The 24,399-nt window shown below is 40.7% G+C and overlaps 1 protein-coding gene across 1 annotated transcript in view; it reads right to left on the bottom strand.

The window, feature by feature from the left end:
- TMEM255B (transmembrane protein 255B) overlaps nt 1-24,397 on the bottom strand; it is a gene marked incomplete at its 5' end in the record, with an annotated part of 59,323 nt that extends 34,926 nt beyond the window's left edge. Inside the window, 3 exons of the mRNA XM_010024833.1 lie at nt 2,640-2,729; nt 19,472-19,534; nt 24,255-24,397. Of these exons, the coding sequence (XP_010023135.1) occupies nt 2,640-2,729; nt 19,472-19,534; nt 24,255-24,397 (296 nt within the window). The remainder of the gene's footprint in view (nt 1-2,639; nt 2,730-19,471; nt 19,535-24,254) is intronic.
- Between the last annotated feature and the right edge of the window lie 2 nt (nt 24,398-24,399).

The following is a 24,399-nucleotide window of genomic DNA, read 5'->3' as shown; positions in this document are numbered from 1 at the left end:
AAATATAAGCACTAGGTATTCCGTGTGAGATGCTATTTCTTCAGATATAAGGGTATAATAACATTCTATAACGATAGAGTTGTTTGATTTAGATTGGAAGCAGTGTCATTTCTAGACACTAGAACTTAAAGCCAAAAGAGTGCAACTGACAAAGGAACACCCTAGAAAGACAGAAGGGGTAATGCCTGTCTCTGTGTTTGAGACTGAGCGCACACACTGTCCTCTGAGACAGTAACTTGCCTCAGAGAAGGCAAAAGAACTGGCTGGATGGCCGCATGCAGAGAGTTGTGGTCAATGGCTCAATGTCCAAGTGGAGACCAGTAACGAGTGGTGTCCCTCAGGGGTTGGTGTTGGGACTGATGCTGTTCAACATCTTTATCAGCAACATGGACAGTGGGATTGAGTGTACCCTCAGCAAGTTTGCCGATGACACCAAGCTGTGTGGCTCGGCTGATACGCTGGAGGGAAGGGATGCCATCCAGAGGGACCTGGACACGCTTGAGAGGTGGGCTGATGCCTGTTCAGCCTGAAGAAGAGAAGGCTGCATGGAGATCTCATAGCAGCCTTCCAGTATCTGAAGGGGGCCTACAAGGATGCCAGAGAGAGACTCTTCATCAGGGGCTGTAGCGATAGGACAAGGGGTAATGGCTTTAAACTTAAACAGGGGAAGTTCAGCTTAGATCTAAGGAAGAAGTTCTTTACAGTGAGGGTGATGAGGCACTGGAATGGGTTGCCCAAAGAACTGGTAAATGCTCCATCCCTGTCCGAGTTCAAGGCCAGGTTGGACAGAGTCTTGCACGACATGGTCTAGTGTGGGGCGTCTCTGCCCATGGCAGGGGCGTTGGAACCAGATGATCTTAAGGTCCTTTCTAATCTAAACCATTCTGTGATTCTGTGATTCTGACATTGTGTCCGACCTCAGCAATGGGGGGCTGTGGCTGCACAGTTTCATTGCCATGACAAGGTATAGGACTGTACAAGTGCCATCTGAACACTTCCTAATGATCACATCAAAGTAGGACAATGCTTCCTGGGAAATTAGGAGACAGGTCCAATATTTGAATAAGTGGCAAGAATTCTCTGGGACACAACCGCTGAATTTTCAGGAGCAGGAAAACTAAATAGGAATCTGATCCACTCCTCTTTTAAGCAGCTCCCATGGGAAGGCTCTCTGGGATTATGCTAATCAGAGACAAAGTCATACCAGGTGTCATCCAGAGCAGGGTGAATCCAAGTAGAAGCAGGCCACTTCAGCATCATGCAGGGTCTATATAGCACAACATGCGATTACAATCCAGGATGTTTATTCATGCTCACATTGCACAACTCAGTTGTTTATACCAATCTTATTCCTTCCTTTCAAATGCAATGAGGTTCTGAAGCCCATATTTGGTTTAAAGTTCTCTTCAATAACAATTAAAAAGAAACCAGTTTACAGCTTTAATCCAAAGCCTAATATTCTGATGCATTTGCTAACAGAAAATTAAGTAGAGCTCTATTGATGCCAGTGGTGTTATGCTGCCCCTCAATGAACATAAGCAGAAAGGCAAACAGGCCCATGATATTTTGTAGCAGTAAGAGGGTCATACACCATCATACTTACTGTATTATGTAGCACACTACATCTAGTGTCTATTAAAACATAAATTAATTATTTCCTGGTGCTTTTGGAAATTAAAGCTCAATTAAAAGGTTGGGTTTAGATCGATTTTTAGGTATTCTATCACAAAAGATAGAACAGCAAACCACACACATCTAATATGTAAACTGGTGTATTCAAATGACCCCACAATCCAGTCTTGTACTTCTATTTATCCTTTTTTTGTCTAATATTTTAATTTGAAATCTGTGAACCAAAATAGAAACAAAACCAACTTTGTTCTATGTTTGTCTAGTGCTTATACAAGAAGGTCATGAGAAAGACTCCTAGGCACTCATAGACAGTAATAAACTATTAGTAACACTACTGCAACTGCAGTACTGCGAAAGCCTATAAATGTCCTTTCAAAGCAGAGATGGCAATAGGTATGGTGAAGGAAGAGGACTGGATTTTGAAGACACACTGGAAATACCAGTCACTCTGGTTAAATGAACCACCCGCCTCTCCAAGGCAGGCAGATGGTGAATTTTGGGTTGTTTGTCACTCAGTGACCCCTTCCCGCCATGTCTAATCAAAGCCTGTCACTTCCTCTTGCTGTCTCTGCTCCAGCAAAATGTTCTCTTTGTACTGTTGCAATCCACTTCCCTCTAAAGATCCCATCGGGACTTCTGGTGCTCATCACCATCTGGTGGTTCCAAATGCTTACCATGCCACGAAGTCTTTGTGCAAAAGGGAACAAATGCTGGTGGTAGCTGAAGAGTCTTCCCTTTCCTAAGTACGTATGCATTTATCACACTTGTCATTACATCATTTTACATCATTTCTACATTTGGAACTCCCTAAGATATGAATAAGCAGCTCACACCATGTCTGGGTATTGGCATGATGGGCTTTCCTGACTATTTCCTGATGATTTCCAAGGGTGGGAGAACTATCAAAAAACCTAACATACTGCAAGACATAAACAAAAAGAAAATGCTTTCCTGCTATACATGACATAAGCAATCAATAGAAGATGACAGAAAACTGCTGTACTTACTATGTGTCGTGCTGCAAATACTCCATCAACTATTGCACAACAGAATGCTGCCACCACACCAAAGCTGATAAACACGATGGAGGCTACTAACTGAGAAGAGAAAAACAGATTGAGCAATATTTTCAATATATTTCTTTAAGTAAAACAATAATACTAATTTGTCTAGTATTCTTAAGCAACTGTTCCCCCTGCTGTAATTCACTTTAGATCAGTGTGGCAGGATGCCAGTCATGCACTAGAAAAAAGGCAGAAATTCTTGATGCTGAGTTGACATACCATTAAGTGTACTAGAAAAGCTTAAATCTTTCTAGAAAAGAACATGTCAGTGGTAAGTTACTAAATTCAATGGTGATTTCTTTTAAATCAACTTATTTAATAAACAGCAAACAGCAGTGGTGTCCACAGGGTGAAAAGCCATATTCCTTTTGGCTCACATCAATCTCTAGAGCCTTACGACAGTGGTACTACTTCATACACACAGATGAAGTAAGTTAATAACTAGCCTATCAACTCTTGCAAAGCTTTTATCTTCCCAAATAGCTTATGATAACTTTTGCCACAACAAAATCAGCTCCCAGATGCCTCCTCAGTCTCAGAGTGGGCATGGCAGAGCACAGTAGAACTCAGTACATGTCCCAGCTGCAGCACAGACAGCACACTGTCTGTTAGCCTACCAGCCATAACTTCAGGCCACATTTTACCTCCCAGGCTGCTTCATTCATTAAGCATTATTAATTCTTTATCAATAGGACTGCTAATAGCACAACAAAGTGATGGTGGGACGGGAAGCTTGGGAGAAAAGGCTGTGCAGGTTGGGCATGATGAGCACACTGCTAGCCATGCTTCCTTGATCCCTGAGGATGACTACAGCTGCAGCTCTAGCAGCAGGGCTAGCACAACTCCAGATATGGCAAGCTTACTGCCCAGTTCACTCTGAAAAGAGCAATAGGACTCAGAAAGGCCAAGCACTGGTATGCATCTCTATCAGAGACCAGTGTGCAGTTAGGACGCACTCTTAGATGACACTGGCTTGTTTTGAGGGCATGTCTGAAGGATGCAGTGCTGCGAGCAAGGTGAGATGAGCCCCAGTGCCATCAGATGACGGAGAGATGCTGTCACTCCTTCCTCTCTCAGATTTTGTGACTTTGAGGACTCTGCACCTTGAGTTTGGAGTGGGTACTTGCAGGACAGAAGGTGAATCTAACATGCATCTTCTGGCTATGTTTTTAATATAACGTAATGTACAGCTTTCATGTCTCTGGCACTTCTCAAAGTCACAAGATGAACCCTTTGAAGCATCCTATGTGACAGGTTAATTTTAATATGCAACAGTATTAATTTATAGTTAATAACTGCAACAGATTAAAAAAATTCCTTGGAAACTGACAGAGCAGCATCCACACTTGATAGAGCCCATGGACTAGATTTCAGTTACGAAGTGGGAACCTCTTTGTTATTTAGTAATCAATAATTGCTCCTTTACAACATGTATTTCAGAAATGCCCAGGTATAATTACCAAAATTACAGCCCACATACCCCTTCTGCCTATATAGAATCCATACCTGCATTACCTAAATACTGTTTTCACATGTGTAAAATCTGTAAGGCATCACACACCCACTTGAAAAATTGACTTTGTAGTTTATGTTAGGCTAGGGACAGTACAATGTCAATAGTGTCAACAGGGGACACAGCACTGGTGACTTCCTCAAAAAAAAAAAAAATATATTGGGCAAGTATGGCTTATGGACACAAAGGTCAAAGCAATATCAAACATTTGGAAATAAGAGCTCTCAGTGACAGCAAAAAGTACCACTTAAAAGCAGAAGAATCACAGCTTTCAAATGCTTTCTGATACACTCTTTTAATCTCTCATTAGCTTATGGCTCTTAGATCGTGTAATCAGAGGCAGGCCAGCACTGCCACAGGGATTGCTGTGTAATCAGAATCCCCAGCATAGGGAGGAAAGGGGCACACAGAAGTGGCTGAGGCTGAAGGTACTGGCCGACCACTGCTGCATTCCCCTTGGCAGCCAGCTCCGTTCTGCCGCAAGGAGGCAGAAACCCTCCTGTGCTTTCTTAAAGCACAGTTGGCTGCATCACCCTTCAACCTCCACTATCTTTGGCTCTCCAGTATGATGGGTCATGTCTAAAGATCTTGGCATGCAACTCACTATATCTAGAAGGCTGTGAGCTTCTTGTACGGAGCTATTATCACTGCAGACCAGCGGGCTGTGCTGCCCTGTGGCAGCTGCATTTGCTGCAGACCCTGACCTCTTTATTGTAAAGGTGGCAGTGTTTAAAAGTTCAGATTAAGTCATTATTGTCTGACACTTCTATCTTGTTTTTCAAGTCATAGCAGTCAATGGGATAATTAGTGAGCTTAGCCAGGTGTCTCCAAATCGCCTGAGTTAAGGATGAATTTACTGGAAGCTGACCTCAAGGTGGCTTTTCATTTCACACATGAGCAATTTATTGATGATCTGCAATCCTCAAACCAACATTTTTCCACTGATGGAGATAGCTTAAATCACCTCATGTATACCTGGCCTTTCAGTTTTACCATAATGCTACAAAAGATCACATATAAAGGTGCACAGTAAATTGTAGTATAGACAGACAGGAACAAGGGAGGTGGCATTGCACTCCTCAGTCATGTTGGTAATCACATACCCATTCAGCCACAGTCTGTGATTCTTATCCATGCCTACTAGCAGCCACTTCAATGAGCAGTCCCTTTGAAACTAAGATGACCATTTCTTGACTGAAGTAATATTTATTACCATGCTGAAGCAGAAGAATGTGACACTCAGAGGTTCTTATGACCTAAATTGCCTTATATATATATTCAAATGATAAAGAAGTAATAATACAAGAACAACCCCCCCCAAAAAAAAAATCCTTAATATAAAATTAGAGATTTATATTCTCTCTCAAACCTCCCACTGCTTACTGAGAATCTGAGAAACACATAAACAAAGTACAAAAGTAATTACTTCTTTAAACTGCAGCCAAGACACCCAAATGAAGAGCTGTTGTAAATTCAAAAGCTATTTTTCCTGAGTGGTAGGTGATTGCTGGAGTTGGGAGTTCACGAGCCTAGCACTGTCAAGAAAGAAAAGCCATACAGTTCATTTAAACAGAGAATTTTTGTTGACAGGTAAAAGAAGCAGCACTTAAAAAAAGAATTGATCCATTCCATCATCTCATCTCCATTTCTAATAGCACTGTGGTTTGTCAGGAAAAGTATTAATTATTTATAACAACATATTGTTGTTATTCAAGAAACCGTTATTCAAGAAAGTTTTGCTTTTACTGTTTCACTGCTGTGCAGCCAGGCTTCTCTGTAGCCTACACTAACAGAACACGTTTACTCCTGGTTCTGGTACAGAATATAATAATTTGGTTATTCACAAGGGAACCACAAAGCCAGTTATCAAACACCGAAAACTGTACTGTGTGAGCCTAACAAAACAAACCCAAAAGCCAATTGTTCAACAGAGGTGTTTTAGGAAAAGGGAAAGCAAATAACACTTGGAATGAGAGACTTTTCCACACACTATTAATTGAAGAGTTGTTTCTTATCTTCAGTCATAACACAGAAATATGAAAACACTAAAAAATGCAAAACTAGTGAAAGGATGGACTCAAATTCTTGCATACTCCTTCTTTCAGAAAAGGCATGCATTTTATTGCAGAATCCACCTGCCTTACACAACATCTTGTCTTTCAACAGGCATACGGCACCACTGTCTGCACCATGCCAGCATCCCTGTGCAAGTGAGCCTGGTGAAGGCAACAGAGTCAGGGGGCACCCTGTGGCCAGGAAAAGTTGGTCCTGGACACTGTTCAGCTGTCAGATAGATACCTCACACGGGTCCTTGGCAACCACCATCTCCCACAGTGATTACCAGGAATGGTTTTGGAGCTAAGAGTTGGCCACAGACCCGATCCAATGGGGTGTGTGACACAGCTACCCTGGCTGCAGCAATGCTCTCATGTAACCACCACACCACAGGTCCCCAGGTACTCTGTGTGCTGCATCACATGCTGCTGGCACTGTCCCTGTTCTGTGACACACAGAGACGTACAGCCAATGTTTGCCAGCAGACACAGAAAATCACACCGCTCCCCAACATAGGCACATGCTTGCTACAGGCTGGTATCTCCCTGGCTGTTTCCACCGTCACTGTGAAACTCCTCTGCCAGGCTCGATAGCCTCCAGGTCTACATTCTCACACATACCTGGTTTCCTCATAGCTCTGATTTAGCCCTTATCTGTTCTCAGTCAAGAGGCACAACTGCTCAGATAATGACAGTCATTTCCAGCACCAGATGCTATGTAAGATGCCTCATTCTTGTGATTTAGACTAAGTAGTTCTGAGGCTTTGGAAAACGCACGGATTTTTGTTCTCAAAATCACTTCAGTATCAGATGTAAATTACATTATATCTAACAGACTCACTTAGCTCATGCTAAATGGCTACTTCTGCATTGCACAGCCTCCAATGTCTCCAAGTATTGTGCTATTCATCAAGTCTGGGATTTTTTTCCAGACAGAGGGAGAATCACAATTACCCTCATCAATGTAAATTGAGAAACACTGTCATCCAATACCTTTGGCTCTGGAAAGCGAAGGCTTTGCAGAAGCCTGTGTAAACGTTATGCCACAGGTTTGTAAAGCTTTTTTTATCCCCACACAGGTTCAAGTAAACATATTTGCAAAAGAAATTCGTGGGGCAGTTTGTTGTACGCTGCCCCTTATATTACATTCTCCAAAATACAGTTTAATTCTGTGGGCCTTTTTACTGGTTTGATATCCCTATGTCTCCAAGCTCAGAATTTAAAATAGGCTTAAATAAATCTGCTGTGTTTTTTCAGTATGCTGGGGATGAAGCTGTAAGAGCAGAAGTTTATGAAAAGTGTATCACAAATCCAAAACAGAGAATGACTTTCCACTCCTGGCACAATCTCAGCCAAGAGCTGCATCTGTTACCATGGCACTTCAGCAGGGCTGTAGATTAACAGCCTGCATAACTAAGACAAATAAACTCATTGCATTGCATTTCAGATGCTGTTATCAACTGAGCACTGCCTGTCTTATGAGGTGGGACAGTATAAAAGTACTTTTAATTGTGAGTTAATTTTCTCTACTTTGCAAAGTCCTCTCCTGTGTGGCCCCATCTCTTCCCACAATGGCCACTTTTTTCCTCTGCCCTTGGGACAGCAGTTCTGCTGCTGTGATGAAAATTCAGCTCAGGCAAGGCTCCTACTACATAGGTTTTCACAACTGGGCTAATTATGGGGTTTCTCACTATACCAGGTAATGTGCTTCACAATTTATGGCCTGCCAACTTATTCTTTCCAAACGCTGGTTCTTCAATAATAGCACTGCTGTAACTGCGGCTCTGTTGTCACACCGCAGGAGATAGAATTATGTCACATTCATTATTCATTAATGCAAATTCCAGTCATAGCACTAGTTACAACGACACAAATTTGTAATGATGAAAGACTTCTATGACTGCCCAGCCTAGGCCTGAAGAATTATGTTCTAGACTGGCTTCTAGATGAAGGAGGGAAGAAAAATAAACACAGGTTGTCTTTTGTTTTAAGAACACCAGTTCATCTCAGGAAGACAAGGACTGGGATCTGATGCATAAACATACAACTTGCTTCTGACTGTAATACACCTACATATAATGTAGCCAATGACCATGGTAGATACCTATATTACAAGGAAGGCCTTCAGACAGAAACGATGCTTATCAGGTGTTTGGCTCAAGTCTTGTGTTTAGATCAAGTGACCAAGTTAGAAATCTAAAGCCTTTCCGTAGTATTATCACTGTTGAATTCAGCAAGTCCAGTTACATGTTTTTGAATATTATCAGCAACAACACAGATCTTTGACTCAGATTTTCTTCCCTCTCACTGTTGTTAAAAGCACCTCAGGGCATAGAGCTGAGCTTACACGACTGCTCACTGCCATCTGAAATAGTACCTTGCTCTCCTGTCCTTAGATTGGTTCCCTGCTGTCCAGCCCTCTCTCTTGATCTCTCTCCCTTGCATCCCTGCATACCAGCTCCTGTGTTTGCCCAAGTACACAGCAAACCAGTGCAATTCACTCTCTAGGCAGAAAACTATCTGTTCCCCCAAATGAGTTAAATCCGACAACTTTAAGGAGAGACAAGCACTAGACCCAGTGCAAATGAGAGGGTGAGTCCATGTGGCCAAGACAGAAGGGAAGGAGGTAGAAGTGCTGGCAGCAACTGTTAGGTTGTCTCACCTATTTCATGTTCTTTACACTCCCATGGATTATCAAAGTAAAAGTTAGGTCTTAGCCATAACGAATAAATGATACGGACTGGGGTTATTTTGCTGTTTGTGGTCAAGGAGACTTTTGGTTTATTGCCTGTGAAGAAGGCTGCTCTTTTCCAATATCGTGTCAGGGATAATTAGGAAAAATAGCAACATGAAAAGGCCAGTTGGTGTAACACAAGCAGGGAAGAGGTCCCATGAGAAATTTAAGCAACCTCACATGCATAGAAAGGCAGAATTAATTAGATAAATAAATGCTTGGGAAAGAACACAGAAACCATATGAGAGGTATCAATTATTATGCCAAGGAGAAAGAACAAGATCAAAATCCACTTTCAAAATAAAGGTGGTATTTTCATTCAGAAAATTTCTCTTTTTTTCTTGCCCCACATCCTGAAGGGCAGAATGGTAAAAGGCAGAATTTGCAATATCTTTGTCATGCCTTAGATACTCACAGTTAATTTATATCATATGTAGGCATAGTTAATGCATATTGCCTTCAGGACAGTTGAGTCAAGACAAGAAAGGGAGCACAGGTTCTGAGTCTGCTTGCTCCTGTTCCTCCAGGCACACATGGAGATCTTTAGGACAGGGACTATTTCTTTCCTGGTCAGATAAATAGACTTACTGAGTTATCTGGAACTTTATTTGTGCCATTTTCCTTGATAGTCAGTTATGGAGATGGGGGAAATTAGCATCTGATGACATCAACACATGCCCAGGGTTGTGTGATGCGCGTGCTGGGTTCCAAGATGGGAAATGGCTCACATGGCCATCTTTGCTTGCCATTTCTCTGTAGGGGATGAAAGCCCATGGGTCAAAACTACCCTTGTTGTTAAGTTCCTCAAAAGGCTTCCACAGCCATCCACACATAAAGCATCTCTCCTCTCCTCCTCTCCCTCTCACCTAGCAGCAGCTGTGCTGTTCTCACAGATGTTAAGCGCAGCGGCTTAACTCTATTGCAACCCCAGTCACCTAGAAAAATCTTTCCTTAACACTGTACTGTCCAAATAAAAAACTCATATGTTAACTCTGATAGTTCCCTTGTCTGGGTCTCTCAGTTGAAGTTGATTTCACCTAGAAACGCTGTCTTGAGCATTAATCCCTAATTTATACCTATCCAATCTGCACTACTCTTTCTCTAATTTATCTTGTCTTTCTTTCTAACCTGCTACCGCATTTGAAGATGTAGCTTCTGTGAAAGATGCGATGTGAAATAAAGATTAATTTTCCCGTATTTTTTATCTTAAAGCAATGAAAGAATGGTGGGAATTAAATCAATAGCCATTACAAAACATAAAACAAAGTTACTGAGAAGGGTTGCATGATTAATATATTCTTTCTTCTCTCATAATCTAATATTAGCTACAAAATCAGACCTAAAACAGCCAGGAACTTATTTAACATTGTTTTATAAACAAATTTTTACTAGAATGACCAACCTACTGAATGAAATAACCTATATCAAGCAGTTTCTGTGCACTTAAGGTTCAAAACTGGACCCACAGTGAGACTGCAAGACTGCAATCAGAGAATGAATTTGAGATAGGCGCAAATGAACACATTAATTTTAGATAATTCATTCACTGATGAGTAAATGCTTGTCTTGACTCAGTTAAAAATGTCACCACTGATGATGCACTGTCAGGTCTCCTGGGAGTCTGGAAGAGTCTTAGCGTTCCAGCCACTGGACCACAGCAGACGTTACTAAAACAGCTGGAAGAAAGACTGAAGTGTACTTGGTTCACATTCTCCAGGACAAGAAAGAGAAGGCATCCTAAAAGAATAAATTTTTTTAATTTCCTGAGGCAGGGTTAGTTTTATCATCGGTGCTCTTTTAAGCCCCCACAGCATCTGAGCACCCCTGTTCATATCCCAGTAACAATACACCACAGTTATCGATTTCCTTCCAGCAGCAGCACATCTCAGCTTCACTCAGCTGTTTCAACCAGTCCTTCTGTATTTTCTCCCTTGTCTAAGCTGATATCACAGCTCTAATGACTAAGCCTCTCTAGTTCAAGCAAGTGCAATATATATGCTCTGCTCTACCCATGTTTTAGCTGTTTTTAAAGAGATTTGTTTAAATAGCTGCTCTACTTTTCTTTCAGCCCATCAAATAGGGCACTGATTATATGATCAAACCTCTTCCCCCTGTTTCAGCTTCCTACTGCTAGGCAAAGGAGCACTGAGTTTTCCCAGGGCAGTTCAGATATACTGTGCTTTTACAGGCAACACTGCTCCTGGGCCACCTTCTCCCAATTTTGCGAGTCCTTGTCTCCCTATTCCAAAGTTAACTTTCAGAACCAAGGTTGGCACCCCCAGATTATCACTTTGTTTCAAGGGCTGTCTTTTGGCATTGTACTTTTTCATTCATTTTCATCTTTTTACATCTGTATGAGTTTTAGCTTTTTATTTCATAGAGGTGTGTTGCCATACTCTATGGTAAATCACATGAACTGATTCCAAATGACTTTTGAGACAAAATTATGCATTCCTCAGTATGTATTTCTGAAACGGGAATGTTGTGGTGCTCCATCCAAAGTGAAGCAGTACTTCTCATCCAGGTTGATGCGTGCTACCAATTATGGTGATGTATATGTGGTGAAGCTGATAAGAAAATTCTCCTAAGGGGTAGATTTAATCATACATAACTCCAGCTACTTAAAAAAAAGAGTCTTTGTCTCAGGTGGTTATTTGTGCTCCTCTGTAGTCAGTGGAAAGCCAGACACTTCCAGATACCTTCTATATGCACAGTAGGATGGAATTAGTTACCTTCTGGTGGTATCTGTCTTTTTTCCACTGGCTATAGAGGGACCGTAGATGAGGAAGTATCTGTGCTGCCAAAACTAACATCTTGTCAATACTTCTCTTATTCCTTTGATGTTGGCTGCACCGATTTGTGCTTTCTCACTTTAGAACTTTCCTTCAGTCATCTGACAGATTTGCAAGGGAGGGAGGGGAGTAATGTGGAAGGAGAGAAGGATGCCTGGGATTTGATGAAGCCTGTGAGTGATCTTATCCAGAAATATAAGGCAGGGGAAGAAAAAAAATCAGCTGGATTTCACAGCTGCAGAAATGGTAATGGTCTTGAAACCAGCCTAGTCAAGCCTTAGTCCAGTAGGCACTTTAAACTAGTAAAAATTCCCTCTTGCAAACATCAGCAAAAGCACTTACCTAAGAATGGTTAAAAACGATTATGGATTTAAGGATATCAGTCAGGAAGCAAAAACTAAACACAGCATTAAAAGGAAAGCAGACAGAAGTGAAACATAAATCTAGATGCACTGATCAGCAGTGCTGACACTGTAAGAATCCATCTTTTACTGATGAAAATGGAACAAGCTCATTTCATCACTTAAACAGAGGTAGCTGTTCAGAGCAGTATGAGAACAATAAACCAGAAGTAAATAGCATATGATGTGCCATAAATGTTTATGCTTCCTGGTAAAAAATGGCAGAATTGACATAGATCAAGACTACTGCAGCTGACTGTTTCAGCAGCAGGAACTCTTTTTTACACCAAAATCTGTTAGTATTTTTACAAATCCTCTTTCAGGTTGCAGTGACTGCACTGGTTTCTCAAGAAACAAAAACACATGGTCTTTATCAGAAACACATTACCATTAAATTACAAACTTTCATGTAGTGAAGTTCTACCTGCAGAGTCTGGAAGATTGTATCTATCTGGCCAACAGGGATACTCATCTGGTTAATTTGATCTCTCTTCAACAAGAGGATCAAAACTGCCTGTCCTTTTATAGGGCAACCCTCACTTCACCTCTCCACCATGCACAAATGAGCACTTATCCTGGATTCCTTACCAAGACTTTCTACCCCCTATTCCTGCTTGCTAGGAAGAGTAATCGATTTCCTTATTGTTCCACAAACACATTTCATGGGTCATAAAGTTTACTTTTGTTTTCAGCCTTGTGACAGTAATGCTTTCATTACATAAACAGCACAAGAAAACACACAGGCATTTAAAGTGTACTATTATGCACTTAATTCTGTGTGCTGTTTCCAAGCACAAATCTTAAAAGAACCACATCTCAAAAGACTTCCACTTAATATGATGGAGGACTTACTTAAATTGAATTGGTGGTTCAAGTCTCTGACTCGAAAGAACAGTGTCAGCCTTCAAAGACTGGAGTGTCAAAAATAAGCTGTGCTGGTGCATGAATGTTTTCATAAATACATATATCTATGTACATATATATATTTATCTCTCCCCTCTGTTTCTATAGAATTTAAGCTTCCAGAAGCAAACCAAAACAATTCTGGTTGCGAAGAAAGCTCTCCAAATAGAAGCCAAACTCTCTGTCCAAATTTTTTCCGTTTGTAATAAGTTTTCAATTTCTTTCTACCAATGATGACAGTGAAAACATGGTAGTTTCTCATCTGAGACAGTTAATGCTGTGTCAGGTCACAGGCTGGGGAACCTGGGCTGAGTAAGACCTGGGACTGGTACAACCAACAGACCAGCATAGCGTTGTGTGAGAGAGAAAGGACCACTCTGCTAGGCTACAGCTGGATGAAATTGGTGGTATCTCGCTAGGTATGTCAGACAGACACATCCCTGACAACGGAACAGAAAGAATACTACAGATCTGACTGTATTTTTCATCACAACTTTACTAGCTAAGCTATCCCTGCAGACACATCTATAAGGAGTACAAAATGCACTTTGCACAATACAGCATAGTGTGAGTGGCATAGATGTTTTTGTCATTATGCTGGGTTATTTGCCAGAACGTCAGTTGTAAGTACACATATATGTGTGTGTATGAACATATATTCCATGTTATGTATACATAGTTATAATATCATAGGTGATGAATCTGCACTGGTGAAACCTGAAAGCATAGACCTGTAGATATGTGACATGAAACACTGATCCATGAAGAACCAGGCAGACAGGAGCTGAAACATCCCACACACTTCTTTTGGTAATTCACACAGTGAGAGCATGTATTTTTGTTTTTGAGTCCCTGAACATCAAAGTCCTCAAGACAGTGGTGGGGAAACTTCTACTATCTAACTTCAGGCATTTAACTAACTGACAGCATTTAGATGACAGTTTCACAGCATAGTGAGTTGATATAACACTTTATTCCTAGCAAAAGGGACAAGTCTTGTTCCCTCCTCCCACAGACTCCTCTCAGCCATGTAGCCCCACCAGTTACTTTTGCGATGTCTGATGATCACCTGGCTACGAGTCTTTTAATTTTAATACTGGATTCTACTAATCCAGTAGAAACTCATTTTGGCTGGGGAAAGGAAGAGGCGAAGAAGCAGTTGGCAAGATGGAGGAAGAAGGAAAGGAGGGAAGAGAAGAAAGGAAGACTTCTCTGTGTCATTCGATATTTATATTTATTATAAATGGAAAATCCTCACTTTGACCTTGTGGATTTAAAGAACTGCATAAAAGAAACTCCAAAATATTTTACTCAGTCCTTCATTCATGGAATATGTAATACTAACAAGAGTAAAATGTCTCTCATAAGATTATACCAAGTAAAATAAATAAATAACTAAATAACTAAATAAATAAAACAATCAACTTTTCAACCGTTTACATTTTTATTGTTCATAAAACTTTCTTCTTTTAATTCCACTTGCCTTCGCTTGGGATGGTGCTTTCATACCCACAGACATACACCTGTCCTTCTCAGCTGAAATAACTGAGCCTTTGAAACATCTCCAGTTATTCATCTCACTTCTACCCATGACTTTTGCTGAATGTTCTCCTGCATTACAAGGAGTAACACATAATTCCCAGACATACCATGGGTAGACCACATTTAAAATCCTTCCCAAAAAGGATTAAAAAGGGGTCACGAAGCTGATTCCTGCCAAATAAGGCAGCTAATTCCCAAGACTGCACCAGGTTTACAGCACAAAAAGAGGTTGTGCTCTAAACTCACAGCCAGGCAGAGTTATAGCATGATGTCTTTTGTAATCTCCTCAGTATTAAAGAAGAGCAATATAATAATCACTTTACACAGGATTCTCCTTGCTACACTTCACCTATCTGTAACTCCCGAGTGTAGTCAAAATCACCCTTCGAGGTTCCCTCCAGAACCTAAGAAGAGAACAAGATGCCTCCAAAGGGCATCTCATTACAAAGGTCTAACAGATAGGCACAAGAGAGCAAGAAGATGCTCTCAAAGAATAAGCTGCTTGATCACACTAGCTAATAAGATTCTGTTGTATTTTGAAAGGAATGCAAATACCTAAACAAGAGCCAATCTTAACCTCAGTTAAGCATATGCCAATGTCAACCTACTGATCATCTTTACATAAATCTCCTTGTCTGTTTCTGAAATGTGTGGTTAGATCATACCACAAAATCTAGCTCACATTTGTGACTGAAAATAAAGTAGCAGGTCTTTTCACTTTTGAATAATGTCAAATGTGTTAAGATGAGGATGATTGCTCATTTGTTCCATTGTTATCATTTTTACATCAGTGTTAACTGTTTTTCCCCTGAACTATGTGAAATACAAGCACACAAAAGATAAATTGAAAAAAAAAGAAGTGCTGTTGACTTTCTCAGAAACTTGAATTCAGGGGAGAAATAATACCTTGGTAATGACAAAGACTGCCTTTACTTTATCTGCATTTCCCCTGCACTACAGTGAAGACTTCTATCATTTATTTGTGCAAGAATATCAAAGATAGTCTCAGGAGATCTACAGAATTTCGATGTTTTTTCTCTCTGTGTGAACAAGCTGCTTTAATTAGCTTAATATGCAATATGGAATCTATCAGCAATTAGCATCTCTGATCAAAATCTGCACTAAACCCAGTTTCTTCCAGATGTTTGATTTGCCTGGAGAAGTAGATGAAGCATAATATGTTTGAACAGGTATCAGTATCTTTTTTTGGTGTACATATTAATAACAACTATCTTTACACAGTATGTCCATTGGGCATTTTATGATGGACATAATCTATTTACAAGATTTCCAATTTTGAAAAGAAAAAGAGGTTTGGCTTTTCTGAAAACTGGCTCACACATGTAACTCCTTTAAAAAAAAGCTTTCCTTCAGAAACAGATGAAAGTTTAGTGGCAAGAAAACAATCAGAGATAATACTGAAATACTACCTCACATGCATCTCAGCACAGGGTAGGAACACATGCACTGTCAGGGAAGTCTACCAACTAAAAACAGAAGAGAAAATTACTGCTTTGTTTCTCCAAATTCTGCTATAGTTTGTTTTCAGCACTTAATTTGAAATCCAATTATTGTTGACAGAGATCAGGAAGCAAGCATACTTAGGCAGGTAGACTTGGCATCTCTTGAGAATTCTGAAGAAATAGCTTTGCCTATTCTGTCTGTGTGCAGAGCTCCATGTTTTAACTTTGCTCACGTCTTCAAATTCTGCTTTTGTCAGAAGCAGTGTCTCCTCTGCTAAAACCACTACAGTCATCTCTCTAAACAAGTCAAGGACCAGTTTGAGCCAGTTAAGCATCAGATTTTTATTTGAGTATGTCCTAGACACATCAGCATAAAAAATAAGCTGTGTGTTAGCATGAAGAAAAACCAGGACTCAGCAACGGATGAATTCAAGTCTCAGACCTTTTGCAGACAGCTATCTTCATCCTAAGTAGTACTGAGGTTTGAGCTAACTCATACCTCCTGAGGGGTCATTTCTGCTTCTCTGACCCCTCCCTCTCCTCTCTGTCCCCTTTATACTCATCATTTTCTAATTGGAAATACTTTTTACTGTAATGTAAAGAGATGGCAAGCAAGGAAACAAGCAAGGACACTTCAAGTTTTAAAATCAAATCTATTTGATTTGAGCAGTATCACATTTTCCACCCATCCAGCTGGACTAAGTGTGCCTTTGGAACAAAACAACTTACACACTGTGTTCTTCGATCCATGACCAGCTTTGCAGGAAACAGAGAGGCAAAAAGGGACAGCAACACATTATTTTTCAAGTCCTGCTGTTTGCCAGTTAAAAACATCCCAAATCAGTGCAAATCTTTGATCAAGGGGAAATTTTGTTCTTCTGGTGCCAAGTTTTGCATAGCAGAGCCAAGCATGAATGCTAAGAGCTGAAGGGAAATCATGCTAATCAATGAGGCAGAGCCTGCTTCTGCAAGCAGCAGTTTCTTTGAATTAAGGGTTATACCTTGGTCAGCACATTGAACTCCCACTGTGGGCCCTAGAATGCCAAGAACGAGGTCAAAGAGGTACAATATTATTAATGTTGTGTTTTAAGAACAAAACATTGTCCATTCTGCCTATCTGTGCTTTCGTTCTTTCTCAAACCATGTGCCTGCATTTATTGAGTGCTGGGGTTTTGCTGTACTAGTTCTGCTAGTCATTACATGTTTGATATTGCACTTTGCATTTCATCAACCATGAATATATCTGAACTTAGAGAGGATAGGTCACAAGGAAATAGACCTTCAAGACAAAAAGATAAATAGATTTATGGAAGAAAAGATCAGTTTAAAATAGATTTTTTTTCCCAGTGTTATTGAATCTACATTCATTTTCAATTAAAAAGAAAAATTAAAAAAAAAAAAAGAGCCAGATAATTGTCAGAGCTACACTGTTAAAGTCAAATTATATTGCAGTAACTGTTCAAAGAAAGTCACATTAAAATAGAAGCAACTGAGTAAACAATTTCCTTTCCTTCACACTCTTGTTTGTTCTGCTGTAATGCATAGAATTTTTAGTTACAGGACTGTAACATTTCTGTTACATTTCTGTGCCTACATAAATCTTTACAGTCTTACTGATGGCTGCAAATTTGTAAAGCTGCCCTAAACCCTTTCAAGCAAACATACTCAGTTACACCCCAGGGAATAATTACTGCCCTCAGTTGCGTATGACATAAACCCTTTCAATCTCATTTCCGTAACTTTTGAAAACAAGCAGCTCAGCCTTCGCAAAGACAGTGTTAAAAGGCTTAGCCCACTGTGGATGGTAGTCAAGGCAAGACACATAATTACACTTTCTAGCTATTTTCTTGGTCTGTTCCCCAGAAACTCAATCTTTCAACAGTCAGATCATCACTAAGTATTATTAGTAGAAAGCAGTTTTCCTTGTGTCATGCTGGAAATGCAAACAAGCACTAATACCAAACATACTGGGTGCTTATTTCTCCACAGTCCTTGTGTAAATGACACAAAATATTGAGTATTATATAGCTTAACCATTGCTTACCCATCTTACATATTTTTCAGTCATTTTGCTTTCTGCTAAGGACAGAAGTGACAGAAAACTAAGAAGCTGAGTAGAGGAAAACTGAAAGATTAAACAACCCTAAAGCATTACGCCTGTTAGTAAAGTAGCATGAATGCTGCGGAAAACAAGGCTATTTTCATCTGCCCACCACTGGGTCTGCAACTTGGAACCTGCTGTTCATTCTGGTCTCTGATGTAAAAATCAGGGGCAATAGTTCTTAACAAGAAATAAGCTGTTCTGTCAGTAGCAAAATTAACAAGGCCTGGCCTGATGCAGATTTTTGTCTCACAGGTCATGTCCCATTTGGATTCTCTAGTGTTTAATAAGAGGTGAGCTGACATTGCAGCCTTTACCACCATATGGCAACTAATTCATAATTCTCTCCTCTACCCACCTATGAATTTTCATGAAACTTGAAGGAATTGCACACCTTTGAAGACTTTGCCTCCCTGCTGAATTTACCTGAAATTGGTCAACACATTCAAAAAATGGAAGAAGGAACAGAGAAAGACACAGACAAATATCATGGCTTTTTAAGTATCATTCCTTTGGGAAACCCAGCTAGAAACAAAACTTAGAAGAGGGGAATACTTGCTAATACATCACCGAAACTTAAAAGGCAATGCAAAAAAAAGTGATATTATGAAAGAAATCTGCCTACAAATAGTGAGAACAAGACTGCATTCATTAAGAAGAATACAGGAAATCACAAGACTATGATTTCCTCACATAAATAAAAACAAGGGGTTTGCAAAGCCAAGCTAAATCTAAAAACAAATTACAAAGCGTTATCAGATCCCGTCCGACCTAGCCAGGGAATCTGGATAGCCAGAGCTCTCAAGTTTCTTAATTCTTTCTAACACATACAGTTTCAGGAAAGCATTCCTGGCTTAAAATTGTCACCTGTTTCTGTTGAGATGATCGTGTGGCTTGTTGCTGCCCAAATTGACATGACCCGTGCACTGTGTCTCTCTCCCCATCTTTTTTCCCCAGCTACATGATCCTGGCCAAGCTCTGGCACACAGCTGATCCTGCCTGGTTAATTCAACTCACTAAGCTAGCAGCAAAGTACTTCAGTAAAAAAGAGCAAGCTGCTTCTGTCAGCAGCCAAACCATCCCTTGCCTTGTACAGATGGAGTCACTGGGCAACTCATGCATCTCTGAAACTTCTCAGAAACGGTGAAACAAATAACTAACATTTTAAGTCAGATACAGCAGTTTTAACTTCACTACAAATCCCTGCCTTTTGTGGGTTTTTTTAGACATTCCGATATGAAAAAAATGAAAATGAAAAGGGCTGTTACTTACTATTTGTCGTCTGTTCTCTACCAGGTAGATGCCAACAATCCCTAGGAAAGATCCAAAGCCAAGCTAAGGCAAGAACAAAACCGACAGAAACACATGAGGTCAGCTTATTTGGTCAAGATACAAATGCATTACATTGATATCTGACATGATGTATCACACAGATGGGATAATCGGGCTGGGTCAAGGGAATGGGTGGAGGTCACTGCTGGACATAAATCATATAATGTAACGGGGAATGACTAGAACTGCAGCTTTTTAATATTTCAGAGCAAAACTTGTCATGCCCATGACAAGGGGGTTGGAACTGGATGATCTTAAGGTCCTTTCCAACCCCAACTATTCTATGAAGTAAACAGAAGCCTGTATAGACATACGCTTCTATAACCTAGCTACTATTAACCATAGCCACATACAGTTTTAAGCTCTTTTTAAAAATTAAGTGAAGTGAGAAAAAAGAACACTTATATTTAGCCCATTTATCATCATTTTGGAAAATTGCAAAGCTTTAGGCAACTGCAGACAGTTTTCCTCAAGAAAATTATGTGTTTCTGTCACACAGGTAACCCAAGTTCAAACCCTTGTTTTTGTTTGAGTTTAATCACTAAACACTATCACACATTCCAGAAAAAAAGTCCTCACTAAGATGGCAAAAGGACCAGTACAGTTAGTTTCAACATTGGACAGCTGCAGCACCAACAGCCACAGGAGAGAGGAAAGGAAGGAATGCTGGAGTAAGCTGGCCTTCCTGTTCCTACCAGTGCTGCTTCAACATCATTCTGGCAGAAAAAGCCCCCTCCTTATGATGGGCCCATGAAAGCTTGAAGAGGTAGAAACTCCTTGGACTAATGATTAACACGAGGTAAAGCAGCAACAGGTGAGACCAACCTTTCATGAGACCTTCCTGCAGTCAGGACTCCCACTAGGCTTATGTGGGCTTGGAGAAAAAGGGTCTTCCTGGTGTCACACACCTGAGATGTGGCTGGCCACAGACTCAGAAACAGCTGCAGCAGGAGCACGGATGTCAACAAGCTCTTCCCATTGACTTGCCTGGCCACATGCTGCCCTGCAGTCACCTCAGTCTCAACCCCACATCACTTCCACGCTCCTTGCTCTGCTCTTCGCTATGGCTAACTAACCCCCAGTCACCTCCTCAGCTCCCACCCAACCTACCCTATGGACGGGGCATGATGTTTCTGCTAAGGAACCTAAGCCCCTTTCTGGAATGAGATCTCTGAATATGGTTCAGGGCCTTTCCTCCAAGCACAGGTTAAGCTTTTAAGGACGACATGTCCCAGCCAAGGGCTTAAGCAATGCCCATAACTCCTCTCTGTTATGCACAACTGCCCACAGCAGAAAGCAAATCCAATGGAAGTACTTTACTTGCTCAGTATCATAACAGGAATCCATCACTCCCTGTCAAGAAAGCAAATGTGGAGAAAGGAGTTACTCTTGAGTGCTTTGGGAAGATTTATGTGAAAGGGAGGCACATGGACTAAAAGCAGAGAATTTGAAAGGGTGCACAAGAGCATCCATGCTGACAGATGAATAAGAGAGACTTGGAACTGTGAGCAAGGACACTTTGTTCAGGGGACAGCAACTTCGTAAATTAAGATAACTACATCAAAATGATACTTGGTTCCAAGCCCCATTTCTCATCCCAATGGGAACAATCCATAAAGCCCCATTTATGGCTGACGCAGGGGACACAGAGCGGAGTGATATTATCTATGTGAAGAAAAAATGAGAAAATTCAGAACAATAACAATTAAATCAGAAGAAGCAGAACCATAGAAATCACAGTGTTAAGCCATGGCCTTGCTGAGATTATTTAGAGTCGTGTGCACTCCTTTTTCTGTCTGTTTAGACAACAGGCTATTTGGGTTGGGAACTCTGGGAGTCCAGATCAGTATGGTGACTGGGACAATTGGACCCTGTAGACTCCTGGTTGAAAGATTATAAAAATAACAAATGAAAACAATACAAGCAGTAGTGATAGAGAAGTGACATTAAAGTATAAACAATATTTATACAGAATTGAGGCTGAAGAAGCTCCAATTCTGTCTGGCTTTGCAATCCATTCCACAAAGACATTCCTAAACGCAAACAGATGATCAAGCAATAATCTGCTAAATGCAGTCACTTTCCAAAGTGGAACATTACACTAACTCATCTACACACAGAAGTATTTTATGCTCAATGACTTTAGATGCATAAATGCAGATAACGCCTAGCACTACAAAGATGTATTTATAAAAATGCTTTTTCCAAAACAAATGGCAAGTGACCATGCATGTGTGCAAAGAAATTAAGGCACCTAACAATTCTTGAAGCCAGTGGAAACCAAGCAGAAGCCCAAATTATATTATGGATTTAGCCCTGAAGCTCTGCTCTGCAAATGCTTCTAGATGCAAGTAAATCTATGCAAGTGGATAGTCTTCTTCACCTCCGTAGGGCTTTGCAAGGTATAGCCTAATTCTGCATGGGTTTTAAGGCAGAAAACCTTTACCTAAGGTTGGTGGTGATTTAGATCTCACCTACCACCTCTGAAGTTAATATTTTGCTACTGGATCCCATGAGAACTAGACCTTATTTTTAATCGTAATTAACACTGCCTGACCTCATAATCTTTCGTTTCTTTGAGCCCAGTAGTTAAATATGTAGTGTCGAATTCACTCCCGCAGCTGCAGGTAGCTAAGTGTGCAATCAGTGCTACACTGGTTTTCTAAGCTCCCCCTACTGTCAGCAGAAAAGAGAAGCACCTTTTGAGGGTTACTAAGCTTATCCTGAAAGAGGTGGCTGACTGCTGACTGGCGAAGGAGAGGACATCCCATGGTCCATCTGCCAGTGCTGCACCGGAGGCCACATGCAATGAGGCACGAACGCAGCAGTGCTGCCATACACCTCTGACAAGGCTTTTGGCAAGATAGCATGCAAGGTCTGCATAGTATCTTTAACTCCTGCTAAACGTTTGTGGTATTCAGTGGATTAATGAAGTTTACACTGACAATACCCATCACCCTTTCTCAGTTACTTCAATAATCTCTCATGTGCACAAAATAAATTCTGACTTTTATGAAAATTATTTAGCCTTGACAATCTTTTTTTTGGGGGGGGAGGGGAATTATTAATAAAAGGTTTTGTTTTCAAAGCATCCTGATAAATTCTAGCTATTCTATCTGGCTATTAATGACATTTTGTTATTCTTAAAAAAGCCAAATGCTGAAATAGCCTGGTTTGTGCACATGGGTCTATTACCTATTACACTTATTAAAGACAACAGTTTAAAAATTAAACTTCTTTCTATGGAACAAATGCAGGTAATACAGTCTTCTAAAAGATTTTAATTCAAATTACAGAAGAGATCTTTATAAGTATTAAGGTATCTATTCTAGCTTAATGAAAGGAAAATTCATTCTTCTAAGGTTTTATTCTTGGAACTACTTTTTGTTCTATTTTTGAAACATGACTCCTTATAGATCATTATTCCAAAATTATCTTCCTGGAAGACCTATTTTCAGCATGACACTAAGATATAAGAGAACTTGCTTAGGAGGAACAGTTCTAACATGACACTAAGATAGAAGAGGACTTGCTCAAGAGGAACAGTTGTAACACACCAATTATTAATGGGAATGCAAAAAGTATGCATAGTATTAAAAGATACGTATCTGTCTTCTCCAGGCATTTCATTCCAGAGAGAACAAGAAAGAACAGTACCTTACAACACATCTTGGTAGTGGTGAAGTCACATACCTAAGCAGACACCTAACTCTATACAAATTTCTTTCTTCACCTTGCACCCTCTGCCTCTTGGCTAGCTTGGGGAGACCAAATGAGGCAGATGGACCTTTCTAAATTTGCTGCCCCTACCCTCCTTTTCACATCGCTGCCCAGGTATTTAAAATGTTGGGGGGTTTGACTCCAGGGGTTTCCATGCTTTTGGATACAACCAATCCCTTGTTCTGAGATCAGAATGGGCCATGGGGGTTGAACTGACAAGAGTCTGACAGAGCTACCTCTCACCAGAAGTCAGAGGCAACACAGGATGAAGTCGATGCAATTCAAATCTTGCATCCAATGCAGGAACATGTTTAAACGGCCAGTTCCCAAGGCAAAAACAAGACTAAGGATTTTGGAAGAGGATCGCGTACAAGAGGACTGGCAGCAAGACTGCACAAGAGGATGTTAGGCAGACTCCAGGGAGAAGCTTCCACATGCTCATCCACAGGGCTTTCCCTGTGATGGACCCAGCAGAATTATAGAATCATAGAATAGTTAGGCTTGGAAAGGACCTTAAGATCATCTAGTTCCAACCCCCCTGACATGAGCAATTCCTGGCACGTGGACAAGAAAGCAGAGTGGATCTTCCTGCCATCAAAATGTAAACCTCTAGAAAGTTGTTTAAATCTATCCAGTGCCTCCTGTCCAGTCACTCACACACCCAATAGAGACCAGCGGGAAGTCAAGCACAGGTTCTCACACAGGCCCCTGTGCCCAGCATACTGACGTGCACTGCAGCCTTGCCCCTCTTCTGCCCCCAAAAGCCTCCCTTCTGGCCCTTCAAAAGAACAGACTTTACCTCCCTAACTTACCACACACACTAGAAAGACCAAAACAAAGTCACAGGTCTCTCCCGTGAAATCCAACAGGCCTGTTTGGGGTTGGGTTTTCTTGTTTTTGTTTGGGGGTTGGGTTTCTTTTAATCAATCAGAACTTCCCATATCTAGCTGAAAATAACTTCTCTGAATGTACCTAATAATTTAAAATAGGTTTCTTTACTCACAACGATGCCTGGGTAGTAGCCTCCCACGGTAACATTTTCTGTTCTTGTGGTAGCTGCCAGACCTACGGTCAGTATGAAAACAGACACTACCAGCAGAGAGACTGTGAACCAAAGTGAAGTCTTCTTCCTTTTTGCAAATTGTCCT

The sequence above is a fragment of the Nestor notabilis genome, unplaced genomic scaffold (genome assembly GCF_000696875.1).
Source record: "Nestor notabilis isolate BGI_N333 unplaced genomic scaffold, ASM69687v1 scaffold8432, whole genome shotgun sequence".
In the NCBI taxonomy this organism is placed as follows: Eukaryota; Metazoa; Chordata; class Aves; order Psittaciformes; family Psittacidae; genus Nestor; species Nestor notabilis.
The sequence above is the reverse complement of the archived record's forward strand: the minus strand, read 5'-3'. Positions and strand labels throughout refer to the sequence as shown.